The 17,868-nt window shown below is 40.7% G+C and overlaps 1 protein-coding gene across 1 annotated transcript; it reads left to right on the top strand.

The window, feature by feature from the left end:
• Window positions 1-1,384: 1,384 nt before the first annotated feature.
• LOC104454821 lies at window positions 1,385-17,205 on the top strand. Its single transcript, XM_039317333.1, has 13 exons — window positions 1,385-1,797; window positions 1,919-2,047; window positions 2,739-4,381; window positions 7,488-7,694; window positions 7,978-8,782; window positions 8,862-9,238; window positions 9,362-9,410; window positions 9,903-10,456; window positions 10,580-10,628; window positions 11,648-11,744; window positions 12,315-12,551; window positions 13,134-13,370; window positions 13,952-17,205. Exons 5-13 carry the CDS (start codon window positions 8,141-8,143, stop codon window positions 17,203-17,205), a joined length of 5,496 nt encoding a protein of 1,831 aa, XP_039173267.1. The 5' UTR covers window positions 1,385-1,797; window positions 1,919-2,047; window positions 2,739-4,381; window positions 7,488-7,694; window positions 7,978-8,140.
• The last annotated feature ends 663 nt before the right edge of the window (window positions 17,206-17,868 follow it).

Raw genomic sequence — 17,868 nt, 5'->3', positions numbered from 1 at the left:
GTGAACGTCCATAGTCAAGGATACTAAAGGCTCATTGATGATGGGCCCAATTTGACTTCGTGGGCTTAATTAAGGCCCAAACATCCTGTCGATGAAGGCCCGTTGAGGATGGGCCCAACTCGTTTGACCCACATGCCTCAATATGGGCCTTCAGTCCAAGGTACACCCACAGGATGGGCCTTTTTTGGGATTCATGGGCCCAATCAAGACCTAAAACCAGCCCAGGAGTCTTCATAAATTGTGCATTGGCCAATTAAAGCCCAATTTTGGGTTACATCAGCTCAGCTAGTGCTCAAAATATTCGGCCAATGGGCCTAGTCACCCGCCCATTTAGGGACCAGCCAATTAAGGACCAAGAGCAATGGGCTGTGGTCGAGGGACGGTTGGGCACAAAACAGGCGCAAAACAAGATTGGGCCAAGTAAGGGCCTTAATGCTACAGTTAAGGCCCAATTGTAATGGGTATAATCCTGGATCTTTAGAGGGATGACTATGGGCCCTCTGAGCCCTCCAATGACGGAAAATTACATGCCCCCATTAATATGAATTATATCGCGCTCTCTTGAAAAATTAGATCGACTAACAAATCTGTCAATGGACATAAACGAGCTCTTTTTGGCTCATCTTCACAGTATATAGGAAGAACACATTGCTAATATAGATAGAAAGAATGGATCTTGTAGGTTTCCCAATACTAAATGAGCTCATAATATGTTCAGGTAAATATACTCGATTTCCTGAGTTCGCTCCCAAAAATACATAGACCTATCATGAATATGAGTAAATGACGTCCAATAAATTTACATTTGTTGTAGATTTGGGTGAATTGTGAAGGCCCATTGTAAGCAAAAGATTCAATCACAATATTTTTTATGTAATGATGCATTGTAAGCTTTAGATAGACTCATTATTTTGATGAGAAAATCTAATGATGTTCGAATATTGACCCTCTTAACTATAAAACCAATCGTAAGCTTCGGTATGAATTAGATCATTTGAGCTCATCAACTACTCGCAACATGACTGAGTTGGCCAAAAGCTAGTTCTACTCTTAATGATATCGATTCCAATAACAAGAAGTAAAAATTAGTTGCGGACACGTCCATGTTGTATAAGGACCGACTTACACAAATTAGTGGGAGTGTGTGCACATCAGTGCCCCCATTTAATGCGTTTATGAATTTTCAAACGTTATCAATATTATATTGTCCAAAAAAAAAAAAAAAAACGTTATCAATATTACAGCTCATCGTTGTCGGTAGTCATTTGATGTATCAGAGGCCAAAGTCAATTTTCAAACGTTATCAATATTACAGCTCATCGTTGTCGGTAACTCATTTGATGTATCAGAGGCCAAAGTCAATCATCCTTATCTGGTTCAAGGGCTATTAGTCTCATCTGCCATTCTATGAGGTGCATGCCCTCTTGAGGGTAATCTTCTCAACAGATTTTGGGGAATCAACAAACACATACGCAGAAAAGAGAGGCAAATCGACGCATTCATTGAGCGAAATTGAGCCATGAGCAACACCAGCACAGAACGGAGGCCAGAAATGCCAGAACTAGACAGGACCAATCTTGGTAAGGCTATCAACACCAGCCAGAGAACGGTTCAGGAACGAAGGTCGGGGGTATCGAAATCAAACCAGAGCACCAAATTCAAGAAGTCTGCTCGAGTTCGGGCGACAACCATCAACTGCGGCAGCAGCGACTTCCAGAAAATTGTCAAGGAATTCACCGAAATCCCTTCGCTCAACGGGAGCCCGATTAGCAGTGCGGACTCTACTCCTACGAAAAGGTAATCAATTAATTAATCATGTGATTTTTTTCCTGTTGTTGCATGCATGACTGTATCCTTGATGTTTGAATGTGGACGTGATTGTTGCATGATTTTGTGACGGCAACCAAATGTGTTGCAGAAAGATGATGCCTCGGGGGACAGAGCAGGTCCGAGTCGCCCCAGCCTCGGACCTCGATGTGCAACCTGAGGATGGGTACATTTGGACGATGTACCGTCAGAGGACATCTCCTGAAGCCAAGTATCCAAGGTGAGTTTAAAGACAATCATTTCTCTCGCAAGTCTTGAAGCTCCATCACCATAAGGATGTTGGTAGTTTGTTTATAAAATAAATGAAAATGTGCCTTATCCCACATCAAAAGATATAAGTGCACACGTGAACGAGATTTGACACTAACTAATGATTACTATTTTTATTTATTAAAAATTCGGACTTATTTTTATAAAAAATTAATTATAAATCTTGTTAAAACAGTGTAACTATTGATGAAAAGTTACGATTATTTTTTATTTTTTATTTTTTAATTTTGAATTTTTTTATGTCTTTTCAATGTAACATTTAACATGTACTTATTTATTTTGCAACATTTCTCGAAAGATTGCTTTTGTTTTTTTACAACCTTTTGAAAAGTTACCTCTATTTGAAAAATACGTTTGTTTTGAGATCAAATACAAATCTTCTTTCATTTTTTCGATTTCTTTCGAAATAAATTACAGTTATTGCTTCTAATTAATTTTCATTAGAGGCCCTGAAGAAATATTAGAATTCTCATTTGAAACTTTGTTATATCTTGGAGGAAATTTACCGATAACCATTAATAACGTTGTGAAACAAATAAATTATTAAAGAAAGTGATATTGAGTCTCTAAGTTCGACTTGATTAGATCCGAGTTCATTATTCTACCTAATTCGAAATCATAGTTTTCTCAATAATTTTAAGGATTTCACTGTGCAACAATGGAATCAGAGTTTATAGTCGGAAGCAAAAGGTGCTGATGAGGCTTAAGGTCCTGGCGTATGTTGCCCGGTTGTGTGTCTCGGCTGCTCATGAGTATGCTTGGCGGACAATCTGTTGCTGGGGTGAGGACTGCACGATAATTTGGTCTACTTGGAGCCCGCCTTGGTCTAGTTGGCTGAGATTGTGGGTTTGTGCGTGGAAGAAGGGCAGAGAGAGAAAATTCGCTGGAAGGAGAATCTGACACAAAGTAAGAGACAAGAAGAGAAGGAAGGAAGGAAGGAGGAAGCAAGGAGGGGAAGGAAGGACGAAAAAAATAAAATAAAAATTCCCCCTCGCGGTCTAGGGTTTGCAGACGCGCACGTACGGCTTTCTTCTCCCTCTCGTTTGATGGCCATTGAAGTTTCCGGGCCCATTTCAGTGTTCGCGACGAGCATAGCCGTGCCGCGATTGACCGCCGGTTCTTCCCCTTTCGCTCTCCGTTTACGCCGGTCGGTCCGGACGCTTAAGCTCGCGTTCCAGAACGCCGGCAACCCACGATCTGGAACGTCCGGTCTCCGGCAGCGCGGCGCGGCGCTCGAGGTGGGCGCGGTGCGGGGGCGGTGCGGTGTCGGTGACGCGGCGAGGCCTCTGCGTATGATGCTGGGCGAGGTACACGTGGGCGGTCCCGCTGGCGGCATGGCTGATGAGGCGAGAGGCGATTGTACGGATTCGGTCAATTGCGTTGTTGCGGGGAAGGACGCGGACGCGGGCTTTGCGGTCGACGGTTTGACCGGCGCGGGTGCCGATTCGGGCGGTGGTTTGTCGGTTTCGCAGGGCGGCGGAAGCGGCGTCGGTTCGTTTCGTGAAGCTATGGCGACCCATTGTTCTTATGTAGAGAACGGAGAGGTGGATGGTGATAATGTGGCCGATCTTCGGGATGAAAAGGTCAACGGCTTGAGGGAAGTGAAGCGGGAACGCAATTTGGTGTCTTGGACCGGCATGATTTCCTCGTACATGAGCAACGGCCAGTACGAGCTTGCTTTGCGGTTGTACGCTCTTATGTGCCGGACGGGCGTGAGGCCGAATGAATTTGGTTTCCCCGTGGCGCTTAAGGCGTGTAGACTTACTCGTGACTTCACGATGGGAATGCTCATCCGTGCACAGTTACTCAAATGCGGGTTTGAGTCTGATGGGTTCTGCAGTACTTCTGTTCTTGGCCTCTATATTGAAAGAGGTAGCTATTCAGTTATTTTGTCAGATGATACAGTGTGGTGTCCAGCCCAATCGTTTGACTTACGCGATCCTTGCAAAGCTAGCGACCGACACATTGGATGTCGGCTTGGCAAAATTGTGTCATGGCCAAATTGTTAAAGTTGGTTTAGAAAATGATGTTATTGTAGGAGGAGCTGTGGTTGATTCTTACCCAACACCGGGATTCCTGGACGATGCTTTGGGAATATTTCAAAATCTAGAAGAGAAAGATAATGTTATCGGTCAGTCCCAAGGATATTAGCCAAAGTTAGCCATTTGACGGTGCTCAACTCAGAGTTGTTCCAGTTGCATTTGTAACACAATGGTACTGTCAGTGGGGTCTTGAGAAGGATGATATGAGAGCTTCCGTAAATTTAATATCATGAAGAAATGAGGTATGGCTCTGATTATACCTTTTAGAAGGTTTCGGATTATATGATGTTGTTGATTCCATTCCTAGAATTGCTGGTATTTATTTTTACCTCTCTTAATTCCAGTTTATGCACTTTTGATACCTCGATACTCCATTCGCTCGCATTTATTGAATTCTTAGAGAATGTTGTTACATGCATGGGCTGATATGTAGTCCTCTATTTATGGAGGCAATCTAGAGATATTGAATGGGTTTTTCGGGTGTCCCTTGTTTGGTTCTAATGTGTTCTATTTGCTGTCCTTGCCCCTCATAGATTTGATTCTAAGGACTAGCATAAATGAGCCAAAAGAGTAGAATTGCATTGGTTTTCTATTTTGATGTATGGATTTCATTAAGCATGAAAATTTGATGATGCATAATTTCGATTAATTGCCTCTTGAAATATACTTGAAGTGGGGGTATATGAAGGGGACTATGGAGCCAATGTGATTGGAGTCATTAAGACAAAAGGTATCTAACTTTCATTTTAAAATGAAAGATTTGAGTGAAGTAGATACCTTATTGGGTGTTAAAATTAAAAAATAATGGGGGTTATTCTTTAAGTCAAAGTGATGACATAGAAAAGATTTTAAATAAATTTAAACATCTTGGCTTCAAAAAAATGTGTACTCCATTTGATTTAGTATTAAATTAAATTATAATACTGGTAGAGTAGTAGTACAATTTAAATATACTAGTGCTATAAGGTCTTTAATGTATGCAATGCATTATATTAGATTTGATATTATGCAAGTTGAGTAAGTATATTAATAATCCAAATATAGAACGTTGGGTTATCTTAAGAAGACTATAAATTTGTGATTGTTCTATAATAATTATTCAGTTGTATTAGAATTATACACCAATGTTAGTCGGATTATAAGTGTGGGAAATGAAACTTCTGGATGGATTTTCACATTACGTGAATGTGTTGTTTCTTGAGTGAGCAAGAAACAAATGTGCATAATTCACTCAACTATGAAATTTGAATCGTTGTTTTAGCAGAATTTCGGAAAGAGGCTGAATGGACTATGAATTTGTTGTTGAATATCAAATTATGGCATAGTCTTATGCCTCATATTTCTATCCACTGTGATAGTCAGGTTACTTTAGCAAGAGCCTATAATAGCTCCTATAATGGTAAGTCTAGATATATTAGTCTAAGACATGAATATATGAAACAACTGATTAAAGATGGTACCATAACAAGTGTCCACGTGAGGTCAAGTAATAATCTTACCGATTCTTTGATGAATGCTTTAACAAGAGACATGATAATAATAATCTCACAAGAAACGGGGCTGAAACCCTTTAATTAAAATCACCAATAACGGTAACCTAACTTTTTTCTAGAACATTATTAATTCTAAGGTTTAATAAGTAATAACAAGTTATTGAATGTGATTGTTTGATATTGACGTAACCTTGATATGAGAAATCGGTATCGTCTGTTACGTTTTGTAGGTTAAATTGAATTATTAATGAAGTATAATACACACTTGTAATGTGTTGATAGTAACAAAAATACAATACTTCACTTATATGAGCTTAGAAGTGGTGCCATTTCTTACTATAGTTACTTTCTAAAGAGCTCATGAAACAGAATCAAGCACAAGGCCATAATAGTGTGGAGTAATATAGAACTTCTTGTGAAACAAGAAATTAGTATATGTGCGGTATGTCCGGTTCTATTATATAAAAGTCTACTTGTCACTTGGTAGAACTTTGAGATACTCACACTAAGTAAATGTTTAAGTCAAAAGAGACTTTTATGTATATATATATTAATCTCATGGAAATTTTAGCTATATATTTTTAACATTTTATTTCTCGTTTTTGTTTTATAAACAAAAGTGGGGATTGTTGGTAGTTTGTGTATAAAACAAATGAAGAGGTATCTTGTCTCACATCAAAAAGATGTGAGTGCGCATGTGGATGAGATTTAACACTAACCGGCGATCATTATTTTTATTTATTAAAAATTCAGATTTATTTCTATAAAAATTAATTATAAATCTTGTTAAAATAGTACACCGTTGACGAAAAGTTACGATTATTTTTTATTTATTTAATTCCGAATTTTTATGTCTTTTCAATGTAATGAGATGTACTTATTCATTTTGCAACATTTCCCGAAAGGTTGCCTTTATTCCTTTTACAACATTTTGAAGGGTTGCCTCTATTTGAAAGACAAAGATAAATACGTTTGTTTAGATCAAACACACATCTTCTTTCATTTTTTCGTTTTCCATTCGAAAGAAACTACAGTCATTATTTCTAATTATTTTCCATGAGAGACTCTAGAGAAATATTACAATTGTTATCTAGTATTCTCATTTGAGACTTTGTTGTATCCTTGAGGAAATTTGCCGGTAACCATTAACAATGATGTGAGACAAATAAATCCTTAAAAAAAAGTTAGGAACGTTGTGGGGCAAATAAATCCTTAAAAAAAGTGATATCACGTCTCAAAGTTTGACTTGATTATTCTAAATATCCGACTTCATTGTTCTACCCAATTTGAAGTTATATTTTCCCAACAAATGATTCACTAGAACATTATCCATAGTTCAAAGTAAACCCCCTTTAATGATCTTGCCTTTCTCAATCCTACTCCAAATTCATCTCCAACATGTTGCATTGGGGGACTTGAGATAAGCCACGTCCTTGAACGCTAAAAGGAAGGAACTCGATACTTTTCCTGTGTAATGTGATAGGAGTAGACAGATTTCTCCCATTTTTCCTCATATGGAAAGTTAATCACAAGAAGACTCGATGAAAGATGACATCATTTAGCAGCACAATCATTTTCGCCGTGTCGATCATCATCTTATACTTGATGGGTTGTTTCATGGTCAACCATCTTTTTCTCATGTCACCATCGCCTAAAAACAATTTCAATTATTAATGGCTTTTTGTGTTGCTATCACATTTCTCTTCCTTAGCCTACTAAAGTTTTGACATATAATTGAGCACTTTGGAAATAGCTCGGCTATGAGTGCACACAAGTTTTATTATGTTTCCTTTGTCCTTTATATCTAGCTGTCATTGATATTTTTCCCACACTTCATATTCAAGAACTACTGTAGGTGCACTCGTGGGAATGTCCAAGGTTGTTTGGCTAGAAAGCGAGTGCGAAGATCTGATGACGACCCCACTGTCTTTGGAATCACATACTGCAAAGGGCACACGTGCAATCACAAACAGCAGAAGTCCCTCCACTTTTCTTTTCCTCTTGATGAGGCTCGAGCCCCTGTAAATTCGTGGAGTTGACGATGCGATGAGTAAATACAAAGGTAAGCAGGGAATACTAGGATCAATCATACTTCTTAGAAAGGTCTGTTATTTCGATAAATCTATGGATATAACACAACTCAATGTCACGCCTTAAGCAATGGAGATACAAATTGAGTAACGAAACCTAAAATGCTCGTCCCTAATTGCTATGCCTTTTCAAAAGGGGGAAGTGCACATCCTTGATATGCAATCTCCATCATTTTCCTGCCGATTTGCATGGTGGTTGTGTGCTTTTGCTTGGAGAGAAATCAAGTCTTGATGATTCTTTTCTCGATCTAGCAGATTGGAAGAGGGAGCACAGGGATATTGAAGGAGCGCCACCGCATCATATGGTAATCAGAATTTTGCAAGATAAACTAGAGAGAGAGAGAGAGAGAGAGCCCACAGGTTCAGCCGCCATTCAGTCAAAACCCTGTGGGTTTTGACCAGCCAAGCTTCGAAGAAGATGCCTCCTCGTACACGGCCAGTGGGATGCCCAGAGCAGAAGAAAAGAACCTTGCGCGACACGCGACCATTGCCTCTTCTTCCTCCCTACCCTTTGCTCTCCCCTCCCCTCCCTCATCACCTCCCCCTCTCTCTGTGTTGGAGATCAGAACATAACCGGAGCCATCCGAGGAGGCCGAACCCCACTTTCGTTTTCCCCCGTTTTCTTCTTTCCGCGGAAGCGATGGCCTCACCGTCGGCCGGCACGGGGAGCTTGGACCCTCGAGCGAGCTCCTTCTCATCCCTCCTCGCCTCCGCACTGGAGGACGACCATCGCCGTGGGTCCGGCGTTCCCAAGTTCAAGTCCATCGCCCCGCCCTCCCTGCCGCTTAGCCCCCCCGCTGGGAGCCTCTCTGCTTTCCTCACCTGCCCGCCTGATCTCAGCCCTGCCGATTTCTGGGACTCCCCTCGATTGTTTAGCGATTCCGAGGGATCTACCCTTACCGATTTCTGGGACTCCCCTCGATTGTTTAGCGATTCCGAGGGATCTACTCCTCTCTCTCTCTCCCCCCGCAGCAAGTCCTCCGACAGTTACCAGCAGATCCCTAAAGGGGAAGACGCAAATTACTCTACCTTCACTTGGCAGACCAACGCCAAGCAGCAGGTATGTCTACACTTTCTTTATATGCTCATCCCTCTTCCCTTTGCCTCACGATAACTGATCCGATTTCGATAATTTTCAGTCTCCGGCTGACGATGGTTACAACTGGAGGAAATACGGCCAGAAGCAAGCAAAGGGGATTGAGTACCCCAGGAGCTATTACAAGTGCACTTATCCTAATTGCCCTACCAAGAAGAAGGTCGAGAGATCTCTGGATGGCCAGATTACCCATATTGTCTACAAGGGAAGCCATAACCACCCTCAGCCTCAGGCCACCCAGAGATCCTCGGCGTCCTCCGCCTCCTCCGTGCTGTCTCATGCAGGCCAAGTCTATAATCCCGCCGCCCCCGAAATCAGTGACCCTGCTTTTTCTGCGCATGGCTCCTCTCAAGTAGACTCTGCAACCCCAGAAAACTCTTCCCTTTCGGTCGCCGACAAGGAACCGGATTCCAGAAGATGGTAATTTGCTGGCTGGATGGACTTCTGTTTGTTTGTGTGCAAATTGAAGTTTTTTTTATGTTACAATTGAATGGTTTTGATCTGCTCCATGGTCCCTGATTCATTTCATTCCTTAATTATTAGGAAGCAAGAGGGTGAGAATGGAGGGATTTTAGCTCCTGGGAGCAGAACGGTAAGAGAACCCCTAAATTCGTGGAGTTGAAAATAATTATGAGGCAAACAGCATTGTTACTTTCTGGCCTATGTTTTCCTCCAATAGGGTACTGGTTATAGTTATTGGACGTGCAAACTTAACTAAATATAATTATGAAGCTTTGTGACGAGGTGGTTCAATCACAAAACTCCATTCTATCCTACTTTTGTATTAATGTTTTTTTATATAGGTGTTAGAGATTGTCATGGGGCACTTGCTAAAACTCATTACTTTTCGTCTCCAGCTTTTACGTGAAGTACCCTATTTAGTATAACGAGTGTGTTTTTAGTTGTCTATTGCAATTCTCCTATGTAACCACCACAACGCTTCTGCATATCCTATCAGTAATATTAGAGTGAAAGCTGTGGACTCTACAATTGGTATCAAGGCAAAGGCTCGCATACCCTACACTCGTCCCTCTTCCCTTTGCCTCACGATTATGGCTCAAGAGCTGTCATCTGAATCTTGCAGCAGCAGCAGCAGCTAGTGTGGCAAGATGATTCCCTTCCTTCTTACGAGAGCATGGTGAAATCTGAACTCAATCCATTCCAGAGCTTCTCCCCTGAGATCGCCACCATCCAGACCAACGCCAATAACCGACCCAATTACGATAATAATCAGTCTCAGGCTCAGTCCATGCGAGGGCAGAGGAGATCTGACGATGGCTACAACTGGAGGAAATATGGCCAGAAGCAGGTGAAGGGGAATGAAAACCCCAGGAGCTATTACAAGTGCACTCATCCTAATTGCCCTACCAAAAAGAAGGTCGAGAGATCTCTGGATGGCCAGATTACCGAGATTGCTTACAAGGGAAGCCATAACCACCCTAAGCCTTTGGCCATCCGGAGATCCTCGGCGTCCTCCGCCTCCTTCGTGCTGTCTCATGCAGGCCAGGTCTATAATCCCGCCGCCCCCGAAATCAGTGACCCTGCTTTTTCTGTGCATGGCTCCTCACAAGTAGACTCTGCAACCCCAGAAATCTCTTCTCTTTCGGTCATCGGCAACGAACCAGATCCCAAGAGATGGTAAGTTGCTAGCTGGATGGAGTTCTGTTTGCTTGTGTGCAAAATTGAAGTTTGTTTATGTTACAATTGGATGGTTTTGATCTGCTCCATGGTCCCTGATTCATTTCATTCCTTAATTATTAGGAAGCAAGAGGGTGAGAATGGAGGGATTTTAGCTCCTGGGAGCAGAACGGTAAGAGAACCAGTAAATTCGTGGAGTCGAAAATAATTATGAGGCACACGTCATTATTGCTTTCTGGCCTATGTTTTCCTCTAATAGGGTACAAGTTATAGTTATTTGGACGTGCATACTTAAATAAATATAATTATGAAGCTTTGTGACGAAGTGGTTCAATCACAAGACTCCATTCTATTACTTTTGTATTATTTGTTTTTTGTAGAGGTGTTAAAGATTGTCATGGAGCACTTGCTAAAACTCATTACTTTTTTTTTTTTTTTGGTAAGGAAAAACTCATTACTTTTCGTCTCCACCTTTTCATAAAGCTGTTGTATGGATCTTTTCTACCACCTCAATCAACATCTTATTTGCTAAATTCAACAATCAGATGCTATGGCCTTCTTTTTTTTTCTTTTTTTAAAAAAATTCTTCTCTCTCAAAGTTGCAGGCAACTTATCCTCTCCAGACCACTGCCAAATCAAACCTTAAGTCACTAGAAATTTGCACATCTTGTTAAAACTATTTTCTCCAATTTGGAACCGTGGCTCTATGATATTTATTTGCTGAAAAATATGCGAATAGATGTGAGATAAACAATGAAAATAAACATACAAGATATTACATTGTTAGTTTGACTGATCAATAATCTATGCGGAGAGCGGCAGAAAAATTTAACAATAGTCAGGTGATACAATGGAGATTACAATCGCTCCACCTCTCAAGTGTTTGCTAACCCCTGGTTTTATGGAATAAATCCTACCAGGCTATGCCCCTGCCCCCCAAAAAAAAGAATAAAAGTACCCCAGAAAAAAAAAGAAAAAAAAAAAAACCACTGGACACATCCCAAGTGCCCAGCCAGGTGGGCTATGGGCAAGGAGTCCACCTTCTGGCCTGGTGGACGACGGGCAAGGCCTCCAGGCAGATCAATCTGATGTCGGGCACGGTCCATGTGGACTCGAGATATTATTTCAACACTATCAATATCGTTTACACATTGAATGTACTAACATTGTTGTAATTGCCTGCTGCTTCAGGATAAATCGATCCCTGATCAGCCCGTCGCTAGTTCAGTTGATACATCCATTAGTTTGGGTTCAGGCCCCTGTTCTCATGCTGCTGTAGATCAGAAAGGTAGCTTTCATTCCTCAAAGAATCGTTACATGTTAAATGATTTGGGGAGAAGATTTGCAATATGACTCTGATATAACCTTATCCATTCAAATTCAACCTTGGTTTGTCCTAAAAGATGAGCTTTCTAGTAATCTTTGTTTAGACAATAGCATATTGCTAAGCTGGAGGTGACTAAAGAGATGAGAGTTTTGTGCTTCCGAGATTGCTATGCTTCTGTCAATAATATTGCATTTATATATGCATCATATTACTATTGTAGATGGCATTAAGTCTATAAGTGCTGCTATTTCCAAAGAAGCACTTCTTGTGCATCGGGATTCATTTTGGGCTAAAACGGGGTCTTTCTCTCTGAACTGATCCGAAGTCGATAAAGGGGGTGACCAAGTGATTTTGTTTATAGTCAAGAAAGGAACTGACTTTGGCTTTCTGTTTTCAAGTTGTCCCCTTAGATCAGTGTTCTGCATTATCATGGAATGTTTTTTGACAAATTGTGGAAAGAAAAGTTGATATATCTCAGGGTAGATTATGATAATGATTGTGCCTTTGCCTTGTGAATTTGTTTCTGTACAGAAATCGAGCGGTTATTTGGGATTGATTTGCTTCACACAAAGGCAGGCTATGTCACGAAGGAAGGATCTCTGCTGAGTGATCTGACAGAAGAAGAAAATGCGACAGTGTCAAGTGAAGTGGAAAAACTAGTAGCCATGCAGAAGCAAAGAGCAGAAAGTGATTTTGTGCCAATGCAAAGCACTCGAGATACAAAGACTGAACTATTTCCCTGTTCTCATGCTGCTGAAGATCAGAAAGGTAGATTTTATTCTTCAAAGATTCGTTACATTTTAAATGATCTGGGGAGAAGATTTGCGACATGACAATCATATAACCTTAAGCCCATTCAATTTCAACCCTGCTTTTTCCTAAAAGATGAGTTTTCTAGCATTCCTGGTTTAGAAAATAGCATATTGCTAAGCTGAAGGTGACTAAAGGAATGAGAGTTTTTCTGTGTTTGGGAGATCGCTATCTCAATGCTTCTGTCAATAAAATTGCATTTATATATGCATCACATTACTATTGTAGATCGCATAAAGCCTAGGAGTGCTGCTATTTACAAAGAAGCACTTCTCGTGTATCGGGATTTATTCTGGGCTAAAACGGGCTCTTTCTCTCTGGACTGATCCAATGTCAATAAATGGGGTGACCAAGTGATTTCATTTATGGTGAAGAAAGGAACTGACTTTGGCTTTCCGTTTTCAAGTGGTCCCCAAAGATGAGTGTAGCTGTATTATCATGGAATGTGTTGATAAGTAGTGGAAACAAAAGTTTTTTATATTTCGAGGTAGATTATGAATAATGATTGTGCCTTTGCATTGTGAATTTGTTTCTATACAGAACTCAAGCCATTCTTTGGGATGGATTCGCTTCACACAAAGGCAGGCTATGTCACAAACAAAGGAACATTGCTGAGTGATCTGAAAGAAGAAGAAAATGCGACAGTGTCAAGTGAAGCGGAAAAACTAGTACCCATGCAGAAGCATAGAGCAGAGAGTGATTTTGTGCCAATGCAAAGCACTCCAGATACAGAGACTGAACTATTTTCCTGTTCTCCTGCTGCTGAAGATCAGAAAGGTAGCTTTTATTCTTCAAAGAATTGTTACATGTTGAATGATCTGGGGAGAAGATTTCCAACCTGACACTGATATAACCTTAGCCCATTCAATTTCAACCTTGGTTTATCCTAAAAGATGAGTTTTCTAGTACCCTTTGTTCGGCTAGTAGCATATTGCTAAGCTGAAGGTGAATAAAGAGATGAGAGTTTTTCTGTGCTTGCGAGATTGCTATCTTGATCCTTCTGTCAATAATATTGCATTTATATATGCATCAAATTACTATTGTAGATAGCATGAAGTCTAGAAGTGCTACTATTTCCAAAGGAGCACTTCTTGTGTATTGGGATTTATTTTGGGCTAAAACGGGCTCTTTCTCTTTGAACTGATCCGAAGTCGATAAATGGGGTGACCAATTGATTTTGTTTATAGTCAAGAAAGGAGCTGACTTTGGCTTTCTGTTTTCAAGTTGTCCCCTTAGATCATTGTAGCTGCATTATCATGGAATGTGTTTTGACAAATTGCGGAAAGAAAAGTTTATATATCTCAGGGTAGATTATGATAATGATTGTGCCTTTGCCTCATGAATTTGTTTCTGTACAGAATTCAAGCAGTTATTTGGGATTGATTTGCTTCACACAAAGGCAGGCTATGTCACGAACGATGGATCTCTGCTGAGTGATCTGAAAGAAGAACAAAATGCGACTGGGTCAAGTGAAGCGGAAAAACTAGTAGCCATGCAAAAGCAAAGAGCAGAAAGTGATTTTATGCCAATGCAAGGCACTCGAGATACAGAGACTGAACTATTTCCCTGGATAATGAAAAAGGACGCCGATCCTCATGCTACTTTGGGAAAAGTTCATTCTTATTCATCACACTCAGAGTTGGAAGTTGGTTCACATTACTCAGAATTGGAAGTTGGTTCACATTGCTCAAAATCAGAATCTGAAGACACTGATGAGAAGATGAAGATTGGAGCAAGTCCAGAATATCATAGGAGAGAAACATCGGAAAGTGCAGTTTTGCAAATGCAGAACACTGCAGAGCCAGAGGTTGAACCCTTTTCCTTGGAAGTAAACGAAGACACCACTTCTGACGAAGTTCTTTCATATTCCTCAGAACAAGAATCTGAAGTTGATTCATATTACTCGGGACCGGAATATGAAGTTGGGGATAAAAAGGCGAGAATAGAAGCTAGTCCAGAATATAATGATATCATACACATACCAAAGATGAAAAAGGAAAGTTCGTCACATGCTACTTTGGATGATGCCAATGCCTTAATTGATATGTTAGGTGGTGGTGGAAGACAAGAAGGGAGATCATTAGAAGGATTGGGTGCAATTAAATATGACTCTATAGTTGACCATCTTATTAAGTCCATAAAAAAATCTAACATTGAAAAAATTGGAATATATGGCAGAAACGAGGTTGCAAAAGCTATTGTCATTGAAGCTTTAAAGGAATCTGCAATTTTGAGAAATCTATTTGATAGAGTCATCTGTGTTACTGTTCCTCTGAACTGCGACATGGAAAAGGTGGAAAAGGAGATTGCTGGACAAATATCTTCTGATTTAACTGAAGCCAATGCAGTTGATATGCCACATTCGGTGGTGAATGCATTGGAAGGCCTCAAGTTTTTGCTCATTCTTGTTGTCGTTAACCAACACATGAAGCTAGAGACATTGAGGATTCCTAAAGCAACACCACCAGTTGGTAGCAAGATAGTCTTTGTGACTGGATCAGGAAAATTATGCAATGAAATCGAAGTGGATAAGAAAATATGCTTGGATGATCTGTTGCTGTACGAATTATTTTGTCAGAATGTGGGTGAAGTTGTTTATTATTCTAATGAAGCCCTAGCTAGAGAAATAGTTAGGATGTGCAGGCCATATTCACATGCTGTTATTCTAGTGGCAAAGGCACTGCAAAATGTTGATGACATTTTAATCTGGAAACATGCGCTTGAAAGACTGAATGTTCTACCTACAAGTCATGAAGCAGGTATAGAAGCTCTTATGGTTAATGTATTAAGATTCTGCATTGACCAACTAGAAGATGATAAAACTAGAAGATGCTTGAAAAATCTTGCTCTTTGTAACAATTACCATGAGATTGCATCTGAGTCTGCCATAGGCCTATGGGTCAGGGATGGTATCGTAGACGCCCATGATGAAGGCCAAAAAGTCCTAAAAAATCTTGTCAATGCTAGCCTGCTCGAAGTTGATGAGAATTGGCAATTTGTGAAGTTTCAAGACCAGGATCAGGATATATTAGTGAACTTAATATTTCAGCCCGAGGAAAATCGTGTGTTTCTGATGCGGGGTGGCTTGGATTTGATAGAGCCACCAGAGGTTGAGGAATGGGAGAGTGCAAAAGAGATATGTTTGATGCATACTGCAATTTCTGAGCTACCGAAGGAACCAAGGTGCCCTTCACTTTTGTCGTTATATCTGCAAAGAAATTACAAGCTGAAAGCTTTCTTCTTCATTTTCAATCAGATGCCTGCTCTAGAAGTATTGAATCTGTCTAGAACCCGCATTCGGTGCTTGCCGGAGTCCATATCTCAACTTGTCAGCCTCAAAAGACTCTTCTTGAATGATTGTGTCCTTTTGAGATCGATATCGCCAGCAATTGCAGGGCTCAAGCGGCTGGAGGTATTTGATCTTGAGGGGACGAAGATTAAGAATGTTCCCAAGGAAATTGAATGTTTAATTAATCTGACTTGTTTGGGGATCTCAATTTCTGGAACTGAACCTTTTAGTGACTCTAAAACAGTGATTCCTCATGGGGTAATATCTTCTCTGTTACACTTGGAAGAACTGAATCTCGATGTGGATGCCAATGCTGAATGGTGGGATACATGTGCTGAAGGTGTTTTATCTGAAGTTTGCAACTTGAAAAGGTTAAGCACTTTCAAGTTCTCCTTTCCTACATGGGAACTTTTGAGGCAGTTTAATCAGCTAAGGAAATCAATGGAGCTTCCATCTTTAGCTCAATTCAGACTTTGTGTTGGTAATCATGCTAGCCGCATCATGAATCGGCTACCTTCAGATATTGAATTCGAGCTGGAACAGTGCAACCGATTCTTGAGGTACACAAATGGTGATGGTGTCTTCATGGATATTAAGGACATCTTGCAACAATCAGATGCTTTTTTCTTAGAAAGGCATGCTAATCTTAAGAAGCTGTCTGAACTAGGGATAGATAGCATGGACCAACTCAAGTGGTGTGTTTTGGGAGAGTGTAATGAGCTTGAAGTGCTCGTGGATGCATCTGATACCCTTCATCAAGAGGCTTTAACTGAATCTCACTGCAAAAGCATCTGTCTTGAATCGCTAGAGTTTCTGTACGTGTATTACATGAGAAACTTGAGAAACATTTGGAAAGGCTCAATGCATAAGGGATGTTTATCTTCTCTCAAGCTGTTGACATTGTGTAAATGCCCGGAGTTGACAGTTATTTTCTCAAGCGAGATGCTTGATAATCTCAACAACTTGGAAGAGGTCACAGTTGAGGACTGCCCAGCCATCAAAAGCCTAATTACTCGCCAAACTTCTACTGGCAAAGTCTGTGAGACATCTTATTTCCTCCCTATTTTGAAGAAGTTGTCTCTCCATTACGTACCTAAACTTTCCAACGTATCCTGTGGGCTACGGATTGCACCGAGGTTAGAAAGATTGAGTTTTTATGACTGCCCGAGTCTCAAGTCTCTTTCAACAGATGAAGTTTCCACTGAGCATTTGAAGAAAATCAGGGGGGAGAGGAGTTGGTGGGAGGACTTGAAATGGCACGGCCATAAGCCAGATCACTTGGACAGTATTTTCGTCCCAATTGACACATGTGACATCCCTTAACTTGCGCGTGTGCGCGGGTGCGATTCCTACTATTGGAACTGCCTGACAAGTCAGTGGGAACTTCAGTTATTTAATGACTATTGTATCGAAAAAATCGTTAATTAAACTTTCACAACTCCTGCCTACCTAATGGCAGGCTTTACTTGCCGGCTTTTCTGTGTTCTATAAGTTTCTTCTTGGCCCTGTTTCTTTTCTGCCGTTCAAAGAGATGACCGAGAGATAAAGAATGACTGGGCAGGGTTTGAATGGCCATCTTCAGGTCGGTTGATGTAATGATAAATAGTGGAATAGGAGATCTGCACTTGAAGAATTTCGTCGCCGTGGGTTTGATTTTGCTAAAAGCAATCGACATGGACATTAGAATGCCGGCACGGACAAGATAGAACTTCTAATTCTGCTTTCCCAGCAGAATCGATTAGAAGCTAGCTTCCCATTTACCAAGTATTGTCCCTCGCTGTTATTAGAACGGTGAGTTGAGTCTCTTAGAGAAACTAGCCGCGCTGCTAAATAAGCAACAGCTACAGAAGAGTCTTTTTCATCGGCAACCCATAGCCTTACCGGCTATAAAACATGTGATTAGTAACTTACTGCAAAGAAAAAAAAAGCAACTGGTACCTCTTTATATGAAAAATATAAGTATCAATGGACAAGTAACTAGTTATT

Source organism: Eucalyptus grandis, chromosome 7 (genome assembly GCF_016545825.1).
Source record: "Eucalyptus grandis isolate ANBG69807.140 chromosome 7, ASM1654582v1, whole genome shotgun sequence".
Taxonomy (NCBI): Eukaryota; Viridiplantae; Streptophyta; class Magnoliopsida; order Myrtales; family Myrtaceae; genus Eucalyptus; species Eucalyptus grandis.
The sequence above is the reverse complement of the archived record's forward strand: the minus strand, read 5'-3'. Positions and strand labels throughout refer to the sequence as shown.